This window comes from Geotrypetes seraphini, chromosome 7, assembly GCF_902459505.1.
Source record: "Geotrypetes seraphini chromosome 7, aGeoSer1.1, whole genome shotgun sequence".
Classification (NCBI taxonomy): Eukaryota; Metazoa; Chordata; class Amphibia; order Gymnophiona; family Dermophiidae; genus Geotrypetes; species Geotrypetes seraphini.
In genome coordinates this window covers 193,466,556-193,479,377 of record NC_047090.1, presented here as the reverse complement: position 1 = coordinate 193,479,377, position 12,822 = coordinate 193,466,556, and the positions used below count along the sequence as shown (strand labels likewise).

General features: G+C 47.2%; 1 protein-coding gene across 2 annotated transcripts in view; it reads right to left on the bottom strand.

The window, feature by feature from the left end:
• Positions 1-5,378: 5,378 nt before the first annotated feature.
• ACYP1 (acylphosphatase 1) overlaps positions 5,379-12,822 on the bottom strand; it is a 39,408-nt gene continuing 31,964 nt past the window's right edge. For both annotated transcript variants that reach the window (XM_033952826.1, XM_033952827.1), the window contains exon 3: positions 5,379-5,616. In XM_033952826.1, the coding sequence (XP_033808717.1) occupies positions 5,401-5,616 (216 nt within the window). In that variant the 3' untranslated portion in view covers positions 5,379-5,400. The remainder of the gene's footprint in view (positions 5,617-12,822) is intronic.

Genomic DNA, 12,822 nt, shown 5'->3' with positions numbered 1-12,822 from the left:
TGGAAAGCCAGTGGACATAATATACTTGGACTTCCAGAAAGCGTTCGACAAAGTTCCACACGAAAGACTTCTCAGGAAACTACAAAGCCATGGCATAGAGGGAGATATACAAAGATGGATAGGCAAATGGCTGGAGAACAGAAAACAGAGAGTGGGCATAAATGGGAAGTTCTCCGACTGGGAGAAAGTGACTAGTGGTGTACCCCAGGGCTCAGTACTTGGGCCGATCCTTTTTAATATTTATATCAATGACTTGGAAAACGGAACAACCAGTGAGATCATCAAGTTTGCAGATGACACAAAACTCTGCCGGGCAATCAGATCGCAGGAGGATAGTGAGGAACTCCAGAGCGATTTGTGTCGGTTAGAAAAATGGGCGGAGAAATGGCAGATGAAGTTCAACGTGGAGAAATGCAAGGTAATGCATTTAGGCAGTAAGAATAAGGAATACGAGTACAGAATGTCAGGTGCAACTCTGGGAAAAAGTGAACAAGAAAGGGATCTGGGTGTACTGATAGATAGGACCCTGAAGCCGTCGGCACAATGCGCGGCAGCGGCAAAAAAGGCAAATAGAATGTTGGGCATGATAAAGAAAGGAATCTCAAGTAGATCGGAGAAAGTTATAATGCCGCTTTATAGGGCAATGGTCAGACCCCACTTGGAATACTGCATCCAACATTGGTCTCCCTACCTAAAGAAGGATATAAAACTGCTGGAGAGGGTGCAGAGACGAGCAACTAAACTAGTGAAGGGTATGGAGAAACTGGTATATGAGGATCGACTTAAAACACTGGGATTGTTCTCCCTTGAGAAAAGGAGACTGCGTGGGGATATGATCGAGACCTTCAAAATACTGAAAGGAATCGACAAAATAGAGCAGAGAAGATTATTTACATTGTCCAATTTGACACGGACAAGAGGACATGAAATGAAGCTAAGGGGGGACAAGTTCAGGACTAATGTCAGGAAGTTCTGCTTCACACAGAGAGTGGTTGACATCTGGAATACTCTCCCAGGGGAGATTATTGCGGAATCGACAGTCCTAGGCTTCAAAAGCAAACTAGATGCATATCTCCTTGAGAGAGGCATATAAAGATATGGTTGGCTGTAAAATAAACCAGGTGTATACCTGGCAGGGCCTCCGCGTGTGCGGATCGCCGGACTTGATGGACCGAAGGTCTGATCCGGAGATGGCGGTTCTTATGTTCTTATCAGCATAAACAAGGGCCTTGACTGGGACAGCGGTCAGCGGGACCCCCTTAATATCTGGGGACAGTCGAAGCAAGTAAAGTAACGGCTCCAACGTTAAAAGAAAAAGCAATGGGGAAAGGGGACACCCCTGTCTGGTTCCTCGAGCTATGGGAAAAGGAGGGGACCGTACCCCGTTAACTAACACACAAGAAGCCAGATTATGATATAGAGCTTTAATAGCTTGTAAAAACATGACCCAAACGCCCAGATGTGAAAGGACTCCAAACAAAGAGGGCCACAGCACTTTATCAAAAGCTTTTTCGGATTCCAGGCTGACCACCAAGGAGGGCACCTCATGATGTTGGCAGTAGGCCATGGCCGTAAGTAGTTTCCTGAGATTCAAAACCGATTGACGGCCTCAAACAAAGCCCATCTGTTCCTCCCCAATCAAGTCCAGAAGGATCGTGGACGCCAAAAGAGTTGAAAACAACTTAAGATCTACATTTATTAAAGAAATCGGGCGAAAGGCGGTCACAAGTTAAGCATCAGACTGTGGCTTGGGGAGCAAAGTAATCAATGCTGAATTAGACTGGTCTCTTATTTTTTGTATATGAGTAAGATAGTGTATAATATTGGTATTGAGACCTTACTCATTCTCCAGTAACTTGTGTGGTAGTTTATACCCATTGCAATATAATTTGTACCCAGGTAACAGTGTCCCATTGATTGTCCTCCTTCCACCAGGTCTCTGAGATGACTATTATATCTACCTCATCATTCAGTGCTATATACTCTAACTCTTCTACTTTATTTTTTAGACTTCTAGCATTTGTATTCAGATACTTCAAATTGTGTTTTTTCTTTGTATCTACAGGCTGCTGAGAAGATGAAAGGGATAACTTCACATCTTTACTCTGCTTCCCTCTTAAAGCCAAGAGTGCTTCTTTCACCATTTTTGAAACCTCTCTATTGGGACTCCCTAAATGTTCTGGTTCAACAGTATCCTTCAAGGATATTCCACACCAAACCATCTGCTCCTAGACGACTGCCAGCGTTCCCTCTCCACCCCCCTTCTTAATTTAAAAGCTGCTCTATTTCTTTTTCTCTTACGGCACACTAAAAAAGGAGGAGGATTTGGAAATAATTTTACATAATATGATATATAATTTATCATTTGTGTGTATTTTATTGAAAATATGATGAAGGGTGGGTGGTAGGAGGGATATTGATGTACTAGATTTTTATGTATAGATATCAAAGTGATATTGTGGAATATTTTAGTGTAAAATACTCTTTTGTGCACTTGTTCAATTTGAAAACGAATAAAGAATTGTTAAAAGCTGCTCTATCTCCTTTTTAAATGTTAGCGCCAGCAGCCTGGTTCCATTCCGGTTAAGGTGGAGTCTATCCTTTCAGAATAGGCTTCCTTTTTCCCAGAAGGTAGCCCAGTTCCTAACAAATCTAAATCCCTCATCCCTGCACCAACGTTTCAACCATGCATTGAGATTTCTGTTCTGCCTGCCTCTTGGGTGTGGAACGGGGAGCATTTCTGAAAATGCTACCCTGGAGGATCTGGATTTCAGCTTTCTACCTAAGAGACTAAATTTGGCTTCCAGATCCTTCCTTCCTATGTCATTAGTATTACCAAGACAGCCGGCTCCTCCCCAGCACTATCTAATATCTAAGTGACGCGTGATGTCCACCATCTTCACACCAGGAAGGCAAGTGACCAAGCGATCCTCGCACCCACCAGCCACCCAAGCTATCTAAATGCCTAACATATAATTAAACTTTGGAATTCGTTGCCAGATAATAGCCATTATTGAGATGGCTTGGGGAAATCCACTGCTTATTCCTAGGATAAGCTGCATAGAATCTGTTTTGCTACTTGGGATCTAGCTAGGTGCTTGAGACCTGGGTTGGCCACTGTTGGAAACAGGATACTGGGCTTGATGGACCATCAGTCTGTCCTAGTATGGCAATTCTTATGTTCTTATGATTGAATCTCCCACTACAATAGCTGTCCTAATTCCTCCTTTCTGGGCTGAAGCTCCTGGAGATAGATCCTCAGTGCAAGAGGATATTACATCTGCATCTTTTGGTGGGCAGGTCCCAGCTACAGGAATATCCTGCATCACCAGGGTGATGTTCTCCTTTTAGGAGACCTCCTTTCTCCAAGGCACCACAGCGGCTGCCAGACAGGAAGTGGGACTTCTTTTCAATGTCTCCTCTAAGTACCTCTCTGTCTTCCTCAGCATCTCCAAGTCTGCAACTCTAGCCTCAAGGGAACAGATTTGTTCTGAGAGCCAGGAGCTCTTTCCAGTGAGAGCTCTTATTTTTCAACTTAGTTGCCAGCCTTTAGTATTCTGTTATAAGTAAAACTTGTGTTTAGGGTGAGGGTTATTTTTGGTACAGGTTATGATTTATAATTAGGGCTGCATTTCAATTACATTAGTGATTTTTATTCCGCCATTTCAATTAACATTTTAATTGTGAATAAAGGTATCCCTCCTCATCTCCTTGTGACTACAAATTTGAATTGAAATGCAACCCTAATAATAATAAAGAACACAAAGATATGTGAAGGGTAGGGAGGGATGGGATTGCATGATGTTCCTTTAGGGATAGCAGGAGGTTATAAGAGAGTCAAGACTTCCTGTCCTTTGGGAGAAGGGGAAAAAGGGGCCAGAATTGTTCCAATATACAGAAGTAGTAATTTGTAACAAAAGGATTGTATCAGATATGGTTTTGCCTGTGCAGGTTTCGTTGGTGGGTTGTTTTGGTTTTTTAAAAATTACTATTAAAAATTGTTTTAAAATAGAAAGAAATATAAAATTACAAATTAAAGAATCTAAAACAGCATGCAGAACAGCTATAACAGCTTTACAGTTTGGGTTGCATGGTATTTAGCATGCTAAGTCTGTTGGTGTGCTTTAGTAAAAGGACCCTAATGTTTTTTAAATGCTAAAATATTCTGAGATTTCTATTGCACCTTGCTGTTTTGAAGTATGTTTGTAGGGGTTGGAAGGGGGACAGACAGATATTCGTTCATATTTGTTTGTTGTCAAACTCAGTTTTGATTTTAATGACATTTGCATTATGCTTACATGTATTTGAATATCTACTTAATGAAGTACAGTAGAATCTCAGTTATCCAGCACCCAAGGGGATTGGTGGATACTGGATAACTGTTTTTCTGGTTAACTGAGAGTGCATTAGAAACCTTGTCTAACACACTCTCAATTCCCCCCAAGCACCAGTGTAGCAGCGGTCCTGAGCCGCAAAGCCCTCCTTCCCTCAAGCCCCGAAGTGGCAGAAGCAAGCATAGATCTGGAGCCACGATCTCCCTTGCTCCCTCCCTCTCTCTTCCTTATCCAAAGCGCAGCAGTCAGCAGGAAGCACAGGCTGCTCACAGCAAGCTCAGGCAGGGCCTTTCCTCTGACGCATCACTTCTGATGCATCAGAGGAAAGGCCCTACCAGGGCTGGCCACGAGCAGCCTGTTTTGAGGCTGCCTCCTGCTGACCGGCTGCGCTCAGTTAAGGAAGGGAGAGAAGGAGGGAGAGAGTTTGCAGCTCTGGACCACTGCCTGCTTCTAACACTTCAGAGCTTGAGAGAGGGAGGGCTTTGTGGCTCAGGACCACTGCCACGCTGATGCTTCGGGGCAGGAGTGTTTTAAAAAATATGATGGTGTCAGCCTGTGCAGCACCTTGTTGTTATTTTTGCTGAGGGTAGCCTGTAGCTAGCAAGTTCTGTATTGTGATGATTGATATTCTACATGTTCTCAGAGAAAACCAAGTTACTTGCCTGCAACAGGTGTCTACAAGTGGAAAAGCTTCTCATATGGGCTCCATCAGTGATGTCACCTATGCTGTGAGGACTTGTATCCTGCTGGCCATGGAGAAAATCTGCTAGTCAAGTAACTTGGTTCTCTAGTACCAAAGTTGCCACCATTACCCATACACACCTCATGTGCACGACAGCCCAACCAGCCTTTCTAAAATATCTCCAAGACAGCAATTTAGGATTGCAATTTTGTATTATATTATTGAAGTTTACAAGCATAAAACTAAAGATCTCATGGGAGGAGGCTCCATGCATGAGAATTTCACAACTATAAGATACAAATAATTTAGAAAGTTAACTAAATAACACTGAGAATAAGGGTTTTCACATTGGATATGAGATAAAAGGTGGAAAGTGCTCTGCTTTTATTTGACAATACAGAAGTCATTGTGCTCCAGCTGAGCAAGCTTCCTCTCACTGTGAAATTCTGCACGTTTAATGTGTGATTTTGGACTTCCTTTTTTCTGCAACCACTGCTGCATTTCTCGGATCCTGGACATGGGTCCCTGAAGCTGTCCCTGCACAGTGCTATGTTCTGTATTCTGCACCCAGCCCACCAGCCCCAGCCGTTTTCCTTCAGCCTATGTACAAACAGAAAGAAAGCAATATTTTATTCTTGTTATTTCATCCAAAGCCTAATATAATCCAGAAGTTTCTCCCATGGACATACAAATTCTTGCTATTGGGGAAAAATAATGCTCCTGATACAAAAAGAATAGATTCTGAACCCTATCAGGACTAACACAGCCATAACTAATTAAAATGATTTTTCTTAACATTTCTCCCTAACTTAAAGCTTTCCATTCCACCCCAGGAGGACAGATGGAGGTCTTCTCTGCAGTGCATGCTTAGTGCAGATTTTTGTTCATCAGAAGCCACTACAGCAGTAGTCTTCACTCCCTAAACTTGTGTGCTATCCAGGGCCGACGTTAGCAGAGAGCAAACAGCTCCAAACGTCTCTTCTCTTTCTGTCCATCTCCCTTGCTTCTCCTCACCTTCCCAGACTTTTCAAAATCCAAATCTTCCTTTCAGAGGCATCTGCGTGGCGTGTCCGATGTGGCGGAGGTCTCTGGCCGTGGAAGTCAGGCTGGCGGGGCAGTCAGAAGTGTTGAAATCCAGTTTTCCAGTTCTTTGAGACAGAGGATCTCCCTGTGAGCTGTTTCAGCTCTGTCTGCAGTGTTTGCCATTCAGCACATATCATTGTAAGTACAGGCTGACAGCCTGAATCAGCAATATTTTTTTTTTTTTGGGGGGGGGTCTTAAAAAAGGGTTTTCGGTATTTACCTGCATGCCCTACCCCTCCCCACCTCTAAAATCCCCAAATCGCCGTTTGAGGGTTCCTATGATTTTCCCAGGCTATTTTTAGTCAAAATTGGCACCAACAGTGGACATCTTGAATTTTTTCCAATTTGAATTTAAAGTTATTTTTTTATACTTATGAGCTTCGGTTTTGCAAGAAAACTACATATATGACCTCCCCAGGGTAGGATGGGATGGATTCATGCTTCATTTGCGGTGGATGGCTGTCGTATGCGCACCCATGTTCCACCTGTGCTACAGATTTGGTGCCTTTGACCTCCAAGGAGGGTCTTCAAGCATCACAGATGACCTTTCGGGCAGCCACATGCAACTTCAACGCTCCGGCTGCTTGTAGGAAGGAAATTTAGAAATCAACCGCCACGAAGGTAAGGGGCAGGGAGGTTTGCCAGCACAGTTGTGCGCTGCAAGCAGGAAACACTCCTGCCTTTTAATTTGAGGAGCACGTGAGTAGGACTTACTGTTTAGTTTTTTTTAGTCGGCCCGGGGCCTGTTGTCCAGGGGGGTGCACAGTGTGCATGGCAGGGATGAAAGCACAAAGGAACGCAGACCTGGATTTTTTTATGGATAGGACCGGTGTCTTTTTACACAGAGTTTGTTATTTTGTTTCACAAAGCTTTTCTGTTGCAACAGGCCAACAGATCGGGCAGGAGAGAATCCAGGGAGTAGTTTGGCTCAGGAGATGCTGGCCCAATCACTGTTTGGGGTGGGGGGAGGTCAACAGGGAGTCAAACGGCGCAGGGTGGTTTTTGAGGAGGAGGAGGAAGAAGGAGTGCAGACCTACAACCCTGGACTCTCTCTTGCTCAAGCTGGGTCCCCTGGGGAATTAGATATGGATTTTGATGAGATACCAGGGTCAGAAGCAGATGGACTTCTCTGGAAGCAGGAGCCATGGCTGCGGGGGGGGGGGGGGGGGGGGGGGGGTGAAAGCGCCATGAAGGTAAGGGGCAGGAAGGGAGAAAGATGGGGTGGAGAGGAACAGACGCTAAAGGGAAGTTGGGATGGAGAGGAACAGACGCTGAAGGGAAATGGGGAAGAGAGAGTGGGGAGAATGTGCTTAAGGGAAATGGGGAACACAGAATGGGGAGAAGAACTGGAAGGGAAGAAGACAGAGATGCCAGACTATGGGGGAAGTAGAGGGAAGAAGATGGGTGCCAGACCAATTAGGGGGGAGTGAAGGGAGAGGCACAGTAACAGAGCAAATGGAAGACGCAGAGAGAAGACAGACAGTGGATAGAAGGAATTGAATGAGAAGATGAGGAAAGCAGAAACCAGACAAGAAAGGTAGAAAAAAATGTTCTATTTATTTTCTTTTTTTATGCTTTAGGACAAAGTAGTGTATTAGTTGTGTTGATAAAAATTTATAAACAAAGCCCTGCCAGCTGAACATCTCTTTCTCTAGTTCAGCAGCCAGAACTTTGATTTATAAGGAAGGAATAAGCTAAATATTGCAATACTGAGGCTTGTATGGATGCGGGGATGGGGCGGGGACAGTGGTCGCGGGGATGGGGTGGTGATGGGGACAAATTTTTTCCCTGTGTCATTCTCTAGTTTGAGGCTTCCTACAAAGTCCTGGCGGGTAGATGGAAATAAACCCACTGGTTCTGGAATAAAGTGTGAATTTACAAGAAAAAAGATTAGCAAAGGTAAGAACCTAATGTTTCGTTGATCTCTGCTGCTGAACCACCACTCTGATTAATGAGGGATCCAAGGAAAAGAAGCCGTCAACCTTTCTATTTCTTCATTGTTGATCTTAATATGTACTTTCTTGTTGGCAGTAGTCATGATTTTGGTCTTCTTGATGTTCAGGTAAAGTCCTATATTCTCACTTTCTTCTTTCAGCTTCAGGATCAACTTCTTGAGGTCCTTCTCACTGTCTGCCAGCACATTAGTATCATCTTCATATCTCAGACTGCTGATGGTTCCTCCGTCTATTTTCACCTCAACACTCAAATCATCTAAGGCCAGCTTCCTCATGATTACTTCTGCATAGAGGTTGAAAAGAAAAGGCGAGAGGATGCATTCTTGTCTTGTACCCTATTTGATCTTGAACCATTCTGTATCTCTATACCTGGTTTGCACTTTAGCTTTTTGATCATAGTCGAACGAGCTGATTAACCTTATCAGGTGCATTGACACTCCTATCTCACTCAGGGCTTTCCAAAGCTTGTCATGCTCAACACAGTCAAAAGCCTTGGTATAATCAATGAAGCACAGGTAGAGTTTCTTTTTTTTTATATTATTTTTTATTTTCAAATTTTACATAAAGTGTACAAAATATTAAAATACAGTTGATGAATACACAATATCACTTTTATATCTAATACATCATCTTCTAAATATATTTTTATCCCCTCTCCCTCCCCCCACCCTTCTATTACTTTTCAATCATACATTACTTATTGTATATCATATTATAGCATATTATGTAAAAATTATTTTCTCTACCCCCCCTCTATGTGTGTCACAAAGAAGATATTGAAAAGAAGAAAAGAAGAAGAAAAATCCTACTATTTATTCATTGCAATATTTTGTCAATGGCCCCCATATTTTTATAAATTTAGTATATGTCCCTCTTTGTATTGCTATTGCTCTTTCCATTTTGAATATATGACATATTGTATTCCACCAAAATGTATAATTTAGGTTATTATAATTCTTCCAATTGTTGGTTATATGCTGAATGGCAACCCCTGTCATGATTAAGGAGAAATTAGGTTCTTACCTGCTAATTTACTTTCTTTTAGCTTCTCCAGACCAGTAGAGGTTAACTTTACGAATGGGTATATATCTAATCATGACCAGCAGGTGGAGACTGAAAACAAAACTTTGGGACAGTATATCCTAGCCCCTCCTCTCTATTTCCCTCAGTCTGCCGAATAGCCAAGCAGAACCAAGAACTGGACAAAAAACAGAGAGAAAACACAATACTCCGAAAGGAGTAACAAATAACATACCCAAAAATGCTGTTGGAAAATGCAGAGGAGAAATTCCCGAAGGAAGAATGTCCCCACAGCTCGCCAGCTAAGCCAGCCGAGCCACAGCCGCTGTTCTTCAATTCTCCCCGGCCCTAGAAAAATACTAGAACCCGCAGCAAAAACCAAAAACTGCCCGCGCAACAGCCCCAACAACAACAACAACAGACAGGGTGGGGACCTCTACTGGTCTGGAGAAGCTAAAAGAAAGTAAATTAGCAGGTAAGAACCTAATTTCTCCTTCTTTAGCACTCTCCAGACCAGTAGAGGTTAACTTTACGAATGGGACGTACCAAAGCAGTCCCTCTCACGGGCGGGACCCCCGAAGGGCCGATACCAGTACACGCTCACCGAACACCGCGTCCCGACGCGCCTGCACATCAACCCGATAATGACGAACAAAGGAATGCAAGGAGGACCAAACCGCAGCCTTACAAATATCCACTGGAGGCACGAGCGACGACTCAGCCCAAGAAGCCGCCTGACCCCGAGTGGAATGAGCCTTGAGAAACTCCGGAACAGGCTGCTGTTTCAGAAGATAAGCGAAAGCAATCGTCTCCTTGATCCAGCGCGCAATAGTAGCCTTAGAAGCGCCAGCTCCCCGACGAGGACCAGCCAGGAGGACAAAGAGATGATCGGACTTCCGGAATTCCTGGGTCCGCTGCACATAAGAGCGAAGGACCCGACCGACATCCAACTTGCGCAGCTGCCGTTGCTCAGAAGAGCCCTCCTGACCACCCAAGACCGGGAGAACCACCGATTGATTGACATGAAAAGGAGAAACAACCTTCGGCAGAAAGGAAGGAACAGGCCGCAAGACGACCCGCTCCCTAGAAAACTCCAAGAAGGGAGCCCTAGAAGAGAAAGCCTGTAGCTCAGAAACACGCCTAGCAGACGTAATGGCCACCAAAAAGACCGCCTTCAAAGTAAGGTCCTTCAAAGAACAGTCGTCCAAGGGCTCGAAAGGCGGACGCACCAAAACAGAGAGAACCAGATTAAGATCCCAAGAGGGAACCGAGGGCCGTAGGGGAGGCCTAAGCAACTTGGCCGCCCGCAAAAATCGAATCACATCAGGAAGAGCCGATAAACGCTGACCTGACACCAACCCTCGAAAAGCCGACAGGGCCGCAAGGTGAACCCGGAGAGAAGACCAAGCCAGGCCTCTATCCAGGCCATCCTGCAAGAACTCTAGAATGATAGGCAGAGAAGCGCGAAAAGAGGTCACTCCCCGCGCCCGACACCATTCCTCAAATAGACGCCAAACCCGCACATAAGCCCGAGAGGTAGAAAGCCTCCGGGACCCCAACAGTGTAGAGATCACCTTGTCTGAATATCCCTTCTTGCTAAGGCGACCCCTTTCAAGAGCCACGCCGTAAGACAGAAGGGAGACGGGTCGAACATGGGAATGGGACCCTGCATCAGAAGGTCGTCCGAGAGAGGCAGAGGAAGAGAATCCGTCACCAGGTGCCTCACCAGATCCGCATACCACGGACGGCGAGGCCAATCCGGCGCCACCAGCACCACCAAACTCGGATGGTGAACAATGCGAAGAAGTACTCTGCCCACCAGCGGCCAAGGAGGGAACACATACAACAGCCCCTCCGTTGGCCACTGCTGGACCAGAGCATCCAGACCCTCGGCCAGACCGTCCCCGCGACGACTGAAGAAGCGGGGCACTTTGGCATTGCCACCCGTGGCCATCAGGTCCATCAGGGGCTGCCCCCAAGCCTGCACTATCAACTGAAACGCCTCGGCGCCGAGACACCACTCTCCTGGATCTAGAAAGTGCCGACTGAGGAAGTCTGCCTGAACATTTTCTACTCCGGCTATATGAGAGGCCGAGAGGTCCAGCAGAGGGGACTCCGCCCAAACCATGAGCCGAGCCGCCTCCTGCGCCACAGGAGTGCTCTTGGTGCCCCCCTGACGATTGACATAAGCCACCGCCGTGGCATTGTCCGACAGGACTCTGACCGACTTGCCCAGCAAAAGGGAGTGGAAAACTAACAGCGCCAGCCTGACCGCTCTGGTCTCCAACACGTTGATCGACCAGGAGGCCTCCTCCGCGGACCAGGTGCCCCGAGCTGAGTGGCCCATAAACTGAGCCCCCCAACCGAGGAGACTCGCATCCGTAAGGAGCACCGTCCACCGCGGGAGATCCAGACCCACCCCCTGAACCAGGTGAGGGGTCCGGAGCCACCAGCGCAGACTGCAGCGCGCCAAGCCTCGCAGGGGAACCGGAACATCCAAATCTTGCCTCCGGGGAGACCACCTCCGGAGCAGAGCATACTGAAGAGGACGCATGTGGGCCCGCGCCCACCTCACCACGTCCAGGGACGCCGCCATTGACCCCAGGACTTGGAGGAAATCCTGCGCCCGAGGACCCCGGGACGCCAAAAGCAGGCGAATCTGAGATTGCAATTTGCTCACCCGGGCCTCTGGAAGGAAGACCTACCCCAAGGAGGTGTCGAACATAACCCCAAGGCACTCCAGACGCTGAGCCGGGACCAACCGACTCTTGGAAAGGTTGACCACCCAGCCCAGCGACCGGAGAAACTCCACCACCCGAGCCGCAACCCGGGAGCTCTCCTGCAACGACTTTGCCCGAATCAACCAGTCGTCCAGGTAGGGGTGAACCAGGATGCCCACCGACCGCAAGGCTGCCGCGACGACCACCATTACCTTGGTGAACGTCCGAGGAGCCGTGGCCAGACCAAAGGGAAGCGCACAGAACTGAAAGTGCCGCCCCAAGATCGCAAAGCGAAGGAAGCGCTGATGAGAGGCCCGAATTGGAACCTGCAAGTAGGCCTCCGTCAGCTCGAGAGACGTAAGAAACTCCCCCGGCTGAACCGCCAGAATGACCGACCGCAGCGTTTCCATGCGGAAAGACGGAATCTTGAGAGCTCTGTTGATCCCTTTCAAATCCAGGATGGGCCGAAAGGTCCCCTCCTTTATGGCCACCACAAAGGGTCTGACGAAAAGCCTGCTTCTTCCATGGAGTCTGACATGGAGAAGCGAGAAAAAGGTCCGGCAGAGAGCGGGTGAACGCCAGAGCGAAACCGTCCCGCACCACCTCAAGGACCCACTGATCGGACGTGATCTCGGCCCATTTGGGGAAAAATTTGCGCAGCCGGGCCCCCCACCGGAACCAAAGGGGGCGCCGGCAAGGAGTCATTGCGCAGGACGGGAAGCGGGGGAACCGGCGGAGGGATTCCCTGCCCCCCGACGGGCCCCCCGAAAGGGCTGCATGCGCTGGAAGAACCGACCCCGGGAAAACCCCGGAGACTGGAAAGAAGCAGCCCCCACGCCCAGGGCGATACTTGCGAAATTCCCACAAACGCCCCCGGGCCGCACCCCCCCGAGACGCCGGGCGGGCACGGACCTCCGGCAGACGGGGAACTTTCGAGTCCGACAGAGTCTGATCCAAGTCCTCTCCAAATAAAAACGACCCCCGAAAGGGAAATTTAGTAAGCTTAGTTTAGGACGCAGCATCCGCCG